Source organism: Lithobates pipiens, unplaced genomic scaffold, assembly GCF_037356315.1.
Source record: "Lithobates pipiens isolate NorthernLeopardFrog02 unplaced genomic scaffold, aLitPip1_a1.2 Scaffold_27, whole genome shotgun sequence".
Lineage (NCBI taxonomy): Eukaryota > Metazoa > Chordata > Amphibia > Anura > Ranidae > Lithobates > Lithobates pipiens.
In genome coordinates, this window is record NW_027507788.1 from 203,802,633 (window position 1) to 203,816,089 (window position 13,457).

The 13,457-nt window shown below is 40.5% G+C and overlaps 1 protein-coding gene across 1 annotated transcript in view; it reads left to right on the plus strand.

Annotated features, from left to right (window-relative positions):
• DRD2 (dopamine receptor D2) overlaps window positions 1-13,457 on the plus strand; it is a 640,087-nt gene that overhangs the window by 577,337 nt on the left and 49,293 nt on the right. Inside the window, exon 5 of the mRNA XM_077458131.1 lies at window positions 10,963-11,144. Within this exon, the coding sequence (XP_077314257.1) occupies window positions 10,963-11,144 (182 nt within the window). The remainder of the gene's footprint in view (window positions 1-10,962; window positions 11,145-13,457) is intronic.

Sequence of the window (13,457 nt, forward strand, 5' to 3'; positions counted from 1 at the left end):
CAGGCTAATAAAGATCTGGTCAGGATTCACAAGTAGGGATGAGCTTCGTGTTCGAATCGAACGTACGTTCGACTCGAACATTGGCTGTTCGGGCGTTCGGCGAAATCCGAACTCTTGGTCCGTTCGCGTCAAAATTCGTATGGCGCGCGCGGACCACAATGCACTGCGATGGCGCAGTGCATTGCTGGCTCATGATTGGCCAAGCATGCACTGTGACCCCGCATGCTTGGCCAATCGCAGCGCCAGCAGCGAGGAGAGCCATGATTGGCCACAGGCATCCTGCCTGTGGCCAATCATAGCTCAGGCTGTGTAGTGCACGCCCCACACTATATAAGGCCGCCTTTGAGGCGGCCTCGTGTAGTGTGTTGGAATCTGAAGCAGTGGGTGTTCTGTGTACCTTCAACACAGTTACACACCAATTGTTTTTGGCTGATTTCCTATCTTGCTCTTGTGTAGTGGTTATTGTCTGTGCCCTGACCGCAGTATACACCACTACACTATATTCACCTCACCTATATAGCTAGCTAGTGATCTATCTTTAACCACTTAACAACCGCCCATTGCCGATTAACGGCTTCAGGGCGGTTGTTTAACTCTGAGAGGCCGTTAATTAACGGCCTCCCAGAATTCTGCTCTCGCGCGCCCCCTGGGGCGCGCACTCGAGAGCATCCGTGACCGCCGGGTCCACAGGACCCGGTGCATCACGGATCACGGTAAACGGCCGCTCGTCGCGGCCGTTTACCACGTGATCGCTCCGTCAAATGACGGAGTGATCACTTGTAAACAAACCGGCGTCATGTTATGACGCCGGTTCCTCCCTCCCCTCTCTGTACCGATTGGTACAGCGGAGGGGAAAGAGATCGGTGTCAGCAGCGATGTGGGCTGCATCTGCAGTGCCCACATCGCTGCTCACCGAATTTAACCCCTCAATTCCCTGCCAATACTCTGCAATACCAGTGCATACTCTACAGTACCCTGCCATTACTCTGCAGTACCCCCCATTACTCTGCAGTACCCTGCCTTTACTCTGCAGTACCCCCCATTACTCTGCAGTAACCCCCATTACTCTGCAGTACCCTGCCATTACTCTGCAGTACCCCCCAATACTCTTCAGTACCTGCCATTACTCTGCAGTACCCCGCCATTACTCTGCAGTGCAGTACCCTGCCATTACTCTGCAGTACCCCGCCATTACTCTGCAGTGCAGTACCCTGCCATTACTCTGCAGTACCCTGCCATTACTCTGCAGTACCCTGCCTTTACTCTGCAGTACCCTGCCATTACTCTGTAGTACTCCCCAATACTCTGCAGTACCCTGCTATTACTCTGTAGTACCCCGCCAATACCCCGCCAATACTCTGCAATACCAGTGCATACTCTGCAGTACCCTGCCATTACACTGCAGTACCCCCCATTACTCTGCAGTACCCTGCCTTTACTCTGCAGTACCCTGCCATTACTCTGTAGTACTCCCCAATACTCTGCAGTACCCTGCTATTACTCTGTAGTACCCCACCAATACCCCGCCAATACTCTGCAATACCCTGCCATAAATTGCCATACCCAGCCATACTCGGAGATACCCAGCCATACTCGGTGATACCCTGAAATACCCAGCCATAGACGCCCCTCACCGCCCTCCGGTGCTTCTACCAACTCGCCAGTACGATCAAAGCCAGAATCTTTTTTTTATTTTTTATTTCAGGCTTCCCAGCCTAGAGGTGAGATGTGGGGTCATATTGACCCCCAGATTTCACTGTAAAGAGGACCTGTCACCTCATATTCCTATTACAAGGGATGTTTACATTCCTTGTAATAGGAATAAAAGTGATCAAAAATATATTTTTGGGGAACAAAAAGTCAAACTAAAATAAATAAAGTAAGATGAATAAAAAAAAAAAAAAAAAATTAAGCGCCCATGTCCCCATGTGCTCGCATGCAGAAGCGAACGCATGCGTAAGCCCCGCCCACATATGAAAACGGTGTTCAAACCACACATGTGAGGTATTGCCGAGAACGTTAGAGCGAGAGCAATAATTCTAGTCCTAGACCTCCTCTGCAACTCAAAACATGTAACCAGTAAAAAAAAAATTATGAAGAAAAAATTACTAATCTGCAAAATTTTATAACAGAAACAAAGAAAAATTCATTTTTTCGCTGAATTTCCGGTCTTTTTTCTTTTATAGCACAAAAAATAAAAAAACTGAGAGGTGATTAAATACCACCAAAAGAAAGCTCTATTTGTGTGAAAAAAAGGACAAACATTTCATATAGGTCCAGTGTTGCATGACTGAGTAATTGTCATTCAAAATGTGAGAGCACCAAAAGCTGAAAATTGGTCTGGTTATTAAGGGTGTTTAAGTGCCCAGTGGTCAAGTGGTTATTAATAGAGCTTGCAGTCAGTAGTGTTAGGAGATAGTGCGTGCTGTCTGCGTGCTCTGTACCCAGTACATACCGCTATAATATAGGGCAGGCCCCTACTTTCAAATATCCAACTTACAAACATCTCCTACTTGCAAACGGAAGGAGACAGCAGCAAGTGAGATGAAAAAAGACGGACGACAAAACAAATTATACAGGGGTGATAACCCTTCCCTATGTTTTCCAAAAAGCTTAAAAATAGTTTTTTTGACTGGAGCTACACTTTAAAAATGTACCAGTTGAAAATTACAAACAGATTCAACTTAACACAACAAACCTACACAATCCCTGTCTTGTTTGCACCGCCTGTATACTGCTGTTCTGAGTATATAGGGCCTGGGGGCCACACGCATTTCCTTTTTTTAATATGGGTACAGGGTTCCCCTTAATATGCGTACAAGACCCAAATAGGCTGGTAATGGGCAGGGAGGGCTACCCATGCCATTTTTCTGAATGATTTTCAACCATATTGCAGGAACCAGATATAACATTAAAACCGCAAGCAGTTTTAAATGGTGTTATTTCCGTTAAATGTCATTTTGTGCAGGGACTGTTCTAAACACGGGAAACACGTGGCATTTCACAGGCATACTACAGACACCCCCCAGGCACCATATTTAAAGTAATATTTCACTTTTTTTTTTTCACTTTAATCGTCATTAAAATCAGTGCTCCCGCCAAAACGGCTGTTTTTAAAACTTTTTCTTGCATTGACCCATGTCCCCTGAGGCAGGAGTCAGGTCCCCAAACCCTTTTTAGGACAGTATCTTGCATATTAGCCGTTAAAATTAGCACTTTCCATTTCGAACGTTCGAGTCCCATAGACTTCAATGGGGTTCTAACGTTCGTAACGAACGCGGGGGCCGTTCGCAAGTTCTGGTGCGAACCGAACCGGGGGGTGTTCGGCTCATCCCTATTCACAAGGACAAGAGGGCTATAGACAAACAAAGACATAAAAGGTTCAGTTCAGGTTAAAAAGTTGAGTGAATGCAATCAGTTAGGCCGCGTACACACGCGGGGACTGTTCGCCCAACTTTGTCCGCTGAACAGTGTTTCGGCGGACAGTCCGCCCGTGTGTGGGCTTTCAGCGGACAGTTTCAGCGAACAGTTTGCTGAACAAGGTTTTTCGGAATTTCCGAAAAACTGTCCGCTGAAACTTGGTTTCAGCGAACAGTCCCCTCGTGTGTAGGCTTGTTCGTCAAACTAAGTTCCGCGCATGCTCAGAAAGGATTTACACGCCGAAAGTTGTAATGCAGTGTATAGGACGTTGTATTTTCCGTCCCGTCGTACGTGCCGTTCACGTCATCGCGCACGGTTTCAACAAACTGTTCGTTCGTCGTGTGTGGGCAAGTCCGTCCATGCTAATTTTGAGCGGACTGTTTGCTGAAACTGTTTGACGGACAAAGTTGAGCGAACAGTCCCCGCGTGTGTACGCGGCCTTAGATTCATTTCAGACCACCATCCCAATGGGTGATATACACAGGCTTTTCTGGGTCCGTGACTCACTATGTTTTGCAGTAAGATCCTATACCTTTAAAAATAATTTAGAGAGGACAGCTACCATATTGCTATATTTAAATATTTATTTTAATTAATTGTTAGTGTCATTTAATTTCATGTCCTGCCTCTCAGGCTAACTAATTTGTGCAATCCCCTCCTACCCTATTTGACTGGCTTATCTTAGCATGGTGATGTCATAGCCACACAAGGTACTCCAGGCATGGAGAAGCTGAAAGAAACAATTTGAGAATTCCACATCGATGCATCCAGAACCCACAACTAGAACAGTGAGGAAAACTGTTCCCCATCCTATTAGCAGATAGGGTCTGGGTGTACAGACTTGGAGGGCATGAAGTGTAAGAACAGACAGTGCTGAGACAACGTCCTCTGGAACCTAAGGCAAGGATGCCAAAGTATGCCTCCCCCAACTAAAATTTAAAAACCTAATTAGGGTTAACTACAAATTTATTCTGAGATTTGTCTCTTTTATAAAGTCACAAGAATCATGTTTCTGGTGCAAAACATAATTTTTTTTAAATTTGACACTACAAATGCAAACACATGGCAACTGAAAAAAAGTTTACATAGTGTACAAAGGTTAAAAATAGAAAACAGCAAAAAAAAAAAAAATATATATATATATATCTATATCTATATCATATATATATATATATATATATATATATATATATATATATATATATATATATATATATATATATATATATATATGTATATGTATATATATATATATATATATATATATATATATATATATGTGTATATATATATATATATATATATATATATATATATATATATATATATATATATATATATATATATATATATATATATATATTGAGTCCCAGTTCATGCAAATGCAGTGTGGTTAACGCTTATGCCGCGTACACACGACCGGACTTTCCGTCAGAATAAACTCTGATGGTCTTTTCGACGGAGTCCGCTGAAACGGACTTGTCTACACACAATCACACCAAAGTCCATTAAAGCGGGAGTAAACCCAGTTTCAAAAAACACTTACATTCCCGGCATGCTGGAAATGCTAACTTTCACATTGGTTGTGCTCTCAACCAAACTTTCAAACCATCCAATGTCTGGTTTCATAACTGATCACATGTGCAGCATTATGGCAGTTGAAGAATCATTAGAGGCCAAGATGGCAGCTTCCTTGACTGAAAATGATAGAAGGGTTTACTTCCACTTTCATTTGGAACGCGATGACGTACGATGGAACTAGAAAAGGAAGTTCAATAGCCAGTAGCCAATAGCTGCCCTTACGTCGTTTTTGGTCAGTCGGAATAGCATACAGACAAACGGTTTTACCAATAGGAATTGATTCCGTTAGAAAGATTTAAAACATGTTCTATTTCTAGGTCCATCAGAATTTTTGGAAAAAAAGTCTGATGAATCCCACACACGATCCGAATATCCGATGAAATGATTCTGTCGGACCTTTCCTGCCGGAATGTCCGGTCATGTGTACGCGGCATAAGGGATTGCTAGGTTTCCTGCACCGCATATGTGTGAACCTAGGCTGTGGAAGGAAGGTAATGAAGGAGTTAATAAGAATTACTGATTAACTAAAAAAGGATTAATAATACGGGGCTAAAATGCTTTCATAAAGTTTTTTTATATATATACACTGTACTTTATGCAATAATTCATGAATACAATAGTAAACTTACATTAATATTCCTGAGCTGTCAGACTCAAAGTCCTGAAGATTTCACAGTCCTGCCGAATGTGGTTCCCTCAGTTGTATTTATTTAGAGCTCCCCGTTAGAGAGATTCAACCTCTCCATTTGTCCTGTTTACCATAATCCAAATTTTGGGTTGTCCCCAGAAAAGTAATAGAGGGAAAATTTTCCTATGGGGTCACTAGATCTGTTGAGCTGGGGGTCCCCCAAGAGATACCCTTAATTTGCAGGGATTTCCTGTCACTTCCTATTTTGGCTATGAGACAGGAAGTGAAGGTAAATCTCCCCAATGGGGCAAAGATGGCAATAATAAACCTTACAGGAGTTATAACCCTCCTTTACTCTATACAAAAAAAGTAAAAACAGTTTGAAAGACAAGGCTGGGTAATGCAGAGGCAATAGAGGCTTCTGTAGCCCAACATCATGGCACCCAAGGTTTGACTTTTTGATATAAGAAATACATTTATAGTGAAACTTTTTCTTCAGTCATTAGTTTGGGTTAATTGAGTTTCCCTACTAATAGAAAAAAAAACATACATTTATCACTCCCTTGTACTAGGCTGAAAACCACATCTTGAGCCCCTACTACATTCTGGAAAGCAGGTGAATAACTTTAGCCATGAAAAGTAATTGTAAATGTTTTGGGCAAGCTGAGGCTATCTGCAGTTTTCTGCCGCATGTCATGTTTGTGTATCCTCTTGAGCACAAATGTTACTTTCAAATGTCTGCAAAAACAAAAACAAACACTTTCATCTTATAAATCCCAATTTATAACAAGCAAAACAACCACCCAACCATATCAAGTGGTAATAAATACAGTAATTACAAAACCTTTGTCCTGTCACTGTTATCCATTGTTATAAAATGATATACGGTGCTCGACCAACAAAATACCCTGAATGAATTATTGATCTAGAGAAACAATCTAGAGAAAACAATGAAGACAGACAAAATGAATGGCTAATGGAAAACTAATATTGTTCACCGTGCATTTTGCCTTCACAGAAGAAGGTTCCAATTGCAGATGTGGAGAAAAAGAAAAGACATAAAAAATATATATTTTATTTTGAGAGAGCATTATCAGATGTCTATCATCATTTGACTACATTGAGTTATTCTGTAAATTACCTGCATTATGTAAAAGAATATAATGTTTTTAAATTTCAGTTCTGGTAAATAATTAATCAATAAATGTAAACTTCTCCAGCACTTCTATTCAGACATCTTGATGCCTACACATCTCAGAGTGATCCAGGTGCTCTTTAGTGTTAGCCCTTGTACACAGGGCCGGAGATTCCGACAACCAAATCTGTTGGATTTTGTCCGCCGGATTTTGTCCGAAACTGTTGCGTACACACGGTCGGACAAAGTTGTCGGAAAATCAGATCTTTCAGAACGTGATGACGTAATTTCGTTACGATGGGACTATGTTCAGGCTAGTAGCCAATAGCTTTGATGTAGGAATTTGATCTGAGCATGCGTGGCACTTTGTCCGATCGGAATTCTCTACACATGATCGGAGTATGTCCGATCGGAGCATTTTGGCGGAAAATATTACCGGCAAGTTGGAAAATTTGGTCTGACGGATATTCCAACGGAAACAGTCCGATGCAGACCACACACAGTCGGAATATCCGACAAAATGCTCCGATCGGACACATTCCGTCGGAATCTCCGATTGTGTGTACAAGGGTTTAGTGGAACTGCAGAGTGGCTGAGGGGCAGAAACTCAGATGTGCCCAACACACTTGCCTAATTTGGAAGACTTACCGGCTAGTTTTCCTTTCTACAGAGCTGACATCTCCGTTCCTGTTTCTGCTCCATCTTTTCTGCTATGTCTTCTGCCCCTGCATATTTTATCTTTATAGGTGGCCCCTGATGTAACTCCTGTGCATATGCACTGAATTCCCATTGTCCCAGCGCCTGTCTCTATTCCCTACATCTCACATATGCCAGGAGTGGGTTGAGAAGGTGCACTGTACTTTGCATGCACTCAAAACAGTATACAGTAGGCATGAACTTAAAGCAGAATTAAACCTTACTATCTTTTTCAACCAAGGAGGCTGTCATCTTAGCTTCTGTTTGATTTGCAACTGACATGGTGCTGCACATGTGATCAGTTATGACATCTGTCATTTAATGGTTTGACAGTTTGGTTGAAAGAACAAGCAAATGTGACAGTTAACAATCCTGGATTTCCTTGAATGTAATGCCTCGTACACACGATAGGACTTTTAGACAACAAAACAGTGGATTTTTGTTCGAAGGATGTTGGCTCCAACTTCTTGCATACACACGGTCACACAAATGTTGGCCAACAGTTACGAACGTAGTGACGTACAAGGCGTACGTGATATCTCCATTATGAATGCTTGTTATATCTCCGGCTTGTACTTGATTCCGAGCATGAGTGGACTTTTGTCCAACGGACTTGTGTACACATGATCAGAAAGTTTGACAACAAACATTTGTTGGCGGAAAATTTGAGAACCGGCCAGCCAACATTTGTTGGTGGAAAGTCTGACAACAAATGTTTGATGGAGCATACACATGGTCGGACTTTCCGCCAACAAGCTCACATACAACATTTGTTGCTGGAAAATCCGATCGTGTGTACGGGGTATAACTGTTTGATCTGAACACAAGTTTGGACTGAACCTTGGCTGTTCAAGACTTCAAACGAATGCTTTGAACATTTATTTGTTTGGAGGGAGCTGAATGTCATATATGTATGTGCCAGTTTTACTACTGCTATTATACATGATAGCTTCCCGTTGTCAATCGATGTTATGGATGCCAATGTAGGCATGGTACCACTGAGTCATTAACAACCAGTGATGTCCCTGGCCCAATTCACTTATATGGCCCTTCAATGTAAGCTAACCAATCAGGGATAGTTAAAAAAAAAAAACCAGCATGGACATTCCCCCCAAAATTCTATACCAGACTCTTCAGATACCTGACCTCTTCACCCTGCCTTTTCTCCTTATATAGAGAACTACAGAGTTCTCTGTATAATTCCCTTATACCGAGAACATTCACCTAATCAGAGAACACTTTGCATTTATTGGTCCAAGTTAGACCAATATAACTATGCAACTATATCCATACAGTTCAACTTTATTAAAGTAGTAGGAGGTGCAGTAATTGTGTGCAAAGTACATTAATGCATCATAGCTAATCTAATATTGTCTTGTTCCCTCAGATAAATACAATAAGCTTAAATGTTGTTCTATTGGGTCACTGTCCTGTACACAATCATTGCACATTGCCAGGCCTTTATTCAGCTGGAATTAGGTGGAACCCAGTTCCACTACCTCTGGCTCAGGCCCTCTGCTGCCTGCTCAGCACTATCACCTGTAAACAGAGAAGTCTGGCTTCTGTATTTACAAGTGATAGCTTGTCTCCAACGGCTCCCACAGATCTAATCTCCTGAGCAGCTGCCACTGAGTGCAGGATGGGGACAAGGGAGATGCAGGTGCCCAGGATGCAGTGCTGATGCCAACACCCCAAATGAATGATATCTCAGCAAGTGAGAGACAAAGCCACCTACAGTATGTGAGGAGATACTCAAGCCTGCTGTTTGCTTGAGCTTAACACAGCAACAAAAATAGTACATCTTGAAGATGATTAAGCTTTTAAGGAGAGGCAGAGAAGATGGGACAGTGGAGAGGTCATAGCTAAAGAGGGTGAAAGTGAGATGTGAATTTGGGATGCAAAGATAAGCAGGTGTGGAAGAAAGCTGAACTCTGCACTCTGTGTGTAGCCCACACCTGAACTCGGAATTCGACATGCAGCACATCCCTGAACTCTGCACTCTGTGGCTAACCCCCCAGGAACTGCACTCTGTATGTAATGCACTCCTGGTATTTAATGCCCCTTTAACATCCTCCTCCTGTTGGTGAAATGTGACCACATACACTATTTGATGCAGTTTGAGGGGGTGTGCATGAGGTGGGTTTGAGGGGTTGTGGTTGAGTTCCTGCACCTATTTTCTGAGAAAAAAAAGCCTCCACATTGCAATACGAATAGTAGCTTATTACTGTCAAATTATTTTGCTTGGGTACAAAACCTGTTTTATTGTTATTAAAGGTTGTTTAATTTTTTTTTATGTTGTTAAAGCAAAGCTAAACTTATACAAGTAAGTTATTAATTATTTCATGGGTTCATTATCAGGAAAGCCTACTTAAAATGTACCATTTGCTGTAAAAACAGGTCTAAAGACACGATCAATCAATAACTCTGCTTGAACAGATAGATGTCTTGCGCCCTCAGCAGAGATTATGTAACTTATTTAATAGAGATCATGTACTGTACTCTGAGTCCTGTGTATGGGATATCCAGAATGAAGTACATTTTATAAGTTTAGAAATGCTTTATTTTTATTGTTATCCTCTATTTGATTTGTGCAGGTAAAATTTTAACTAAGACCTCTGTGGTCTAACTAGAAAGTCTAAATAAAACAAGGCAATCAGTTTGGTGTAAAATATTGACAGGCAAAGGCTAAACTAACAAAGTTTATCATAGGGATTTTCTTCTGCCATTCAGTGAGCTTATCTGGTTATTTACAAGTGCTTCAAGAATTTAAGTTGGTTAATGCTGGGTATTATGATAGGATTGTCTTCTTTGTTTAGTACATAAAATGTTTTAGGGCCCATTTTACACTTCTGCATGTGCTACCACATTTCTGCAAAGTGTGGTAACATCCGTAACAATTGTTAGTGCATTGTGGGGCCATTCATTTCGAATGGCACCCCAAATCACTAAAGCATTGTAGCTGCATTGTAGCATGCCGCAATACACAGTAATGTGCGGTAGTGTGTTGCGTTGCATTGTTCACAAATCATTAGTGGCAGAGAACGCATAAACTCTATAAAGTTGAATTACAACAGGAGTGGAGACTGTTCATTAGGCATACCAAATGGTCACTGAATTTGGTAAATAAAGTGTAGATTTTTTTTCTTTTTTTTATCATCCAATCACATTGGATATTACATGTGATTGGATAATAACAGTGAACACAGCTTCACATTATTTACAAACATTCACTTTGCTAATTGAACAACCTCTATTTCTTCAATAAATCAACTTAGCTAGGCGATCATATTTTGTTCATATGAAACAATTCTGAACTTCTTTTACAAATGGTTTATTTTTCAGCATGCACAGCACAGCTTTGATGTCAGTATTTAGAATTGATATATATATATATATATATATATATATATATATATATATATATATATATATATATATATATATATATGTGTATATTTGAAAGGTGAAGAGGATTTGTACTTACTTGATCTTATTTTTACAGCATCCAATGAGTGCCTCATTGAAAACCCTGCATTTGTCATCTACTCCTCTGTTGTATCCTTCTATGTCCCCTTTATTGTCACACTCCTGGTATATGTCCAGATTTATATAGTTCTGCGAAAACGAAGGAAGAGAGTAAACACCAAGCGCAACAGCCGTGGAGTGGAAGCAGATGGCAACAAGGTAAATGATGTATACAGATACAATATATATATTTTATACAATTACAATGTTATTGCTAAAATATAATGGAGTTGATATAATAAAACTGGAGAGTGCAAAATCTAGTGCAGTTGTGCATGGTAACCAATCAACTTCTAGTTTCAGCTTGTTCAATTAGGCTTTGCTGAAAAAACCTGGAAGTTGATTGGTTTCTATGCAGAGCTACACCTGATTTTGCACCAGTTTTAGTAAATCAACCACAATGTATAATTTTGCAGTTGGTATTTCCATGCGTATTGAGCAGTCATTTTGTATCTAAAATTTTCAGGTTCTTAGTCTACAGCTCTATAGCTTATAGGTAACAACAATGTCTGGGGAATGCCCAGGAAAAAACCAAAGCCTACTTACCACCAGCTCGCAGACAACCAAATTGACTTGTCTAACAGTATGCGTTAAAAACAGGGGTTTAGTCCGCATGCATTTGCAAACGCATGCGTGAGCCACAGAGCCATGTCAAGGCACCCTGGTATCTGTGGTCCTAACACTAAAATATAAGTGTCCCCACAGTGGAGGCACATGCATTCTGATGGATAGATGAGAGCAGGTGGACTGAAGGGGAGCCCACCCCTCCTTAAAGGTACAGGAGCACACCAAACACCCAGCGAGAGCACAATGGCAGCAAAGGTGTTGGTGCACTGCTGGACCAATACAAACACTCACGTGATAACAAAATCTTGCCACCACCCTCATCTATAGCTGACTATAGCTATAGCTTATAGGACCTAGGGCTTATGCCACCTGTTGATCCTTTTTATAAGGTGGAATATTTAGCCCCATAAAAAAGTCCCAGCCTGACAGTAAAAGTTTACGGTGGCCCTGCTCATCGTTATGCTACTGGCTTTATACTGGAGCTTTTAGAGTTAAAGTACCTAGTATGCTTACTGATACATTAAAGTAGAAACACAAAAATACCCTACTTCCAGATTCCAAATGAAAGCCTTACTTCCAGCTGACGTGATTATGGTGTCATCATATACAGTATAGCTTCAGATATCTTCAGATATCTATGTTACTCTTAAACAATTGTTGGTTACAGATCTCAAAAAGCATTGGATTTCACTGCAAATACTTTAGGAGCTTACAATTGGAATATTTGTCAAAATAAGTGACTTTCAAAAGAGCTTGGTACTGTGCGAGTTGGGTTCTTTAGGTGAAACTGTTATATCACGTGATGTGAACACAGAAGGGGTCCACAATTCTTTTATATTTTTTGGCTCACCTATAACCTGGCTTGGTTTTTGCAGCAAAGAAAGGTCTGGAAAATAGCATTTCTTCTAGCCCCATTTTATTGATAGTAAGTGTAATGACAACAGCGTGAAGCATGGTACACAATAGAAGTTTTTTTTGTTTTTTTTGACGCAGTCCGCATTCCTGTGCAATTCTGATGTGAGTCGGCTCCTAATGAAAGGAATAAAAAACTTGCAAGAACAATATTTACTGAAAATTTACTTTTTCAAAATAGACCATATCAACAGTAAAATAAATAGGTTTAAAATGAGAGGTACTGGTTTGTTTGTTCTTTGACTCCTGGGTATAGTCAAATTCATTTCAGAGTAGGTCTGATTCTGACAGAATCACTGGCTGTCAGAAATGGCTCTTAACATTCTGGCCTAGTTCCAATTGAAAAGAAGAGCAGCGGCAGTTGCCAATTGCAACAGCATTTTGTTGACCCTGCAGAGGGTGTCACTGAGTAAACCCCCACCCAAACAAATTTCCAGATGGCAAGGCAACATAACAGCAATCAGATATCTATATCACCTGGAATATTTTGTGTGACCAATTCACCTTCTGTAATTTATAGAACAGACATGTTTGGTATTGAACTGATTTATTCTCTTATACATTTGTGTAAACACTTGTTAATAGACTTGTGCACAACGGAAAATTTTGTTTAGTTTCAGTTCGGTGTCATTCGTAAAATACATAATTCCTTTCTGTTATATTCGTTATGTTACATTAATACGTTTTCGGATAATTCGTTATTATTCGTAGAGTGTCGAATTCATTTGTTCGTATTTGTTGAAATTCGCTATTTATGTATGTATAGACATTCGTGATAATGATTCGTAGTTTGGAAATTCGTTTGTTTATTGAATCTTTTAACACACGCAATGACAACGTCTCTTCTCCTCGGCTCAAATACAATACAACACCCTTCTAACTCAGTTCTCAGGAATGCACTTTGCCAGTAATCCATCCTCCGGCACAAAATTAATTAGCTGATTGGACTATAAGATTTACTTTGAGCTGACCTTTTGTTTCATTAGATCTTTA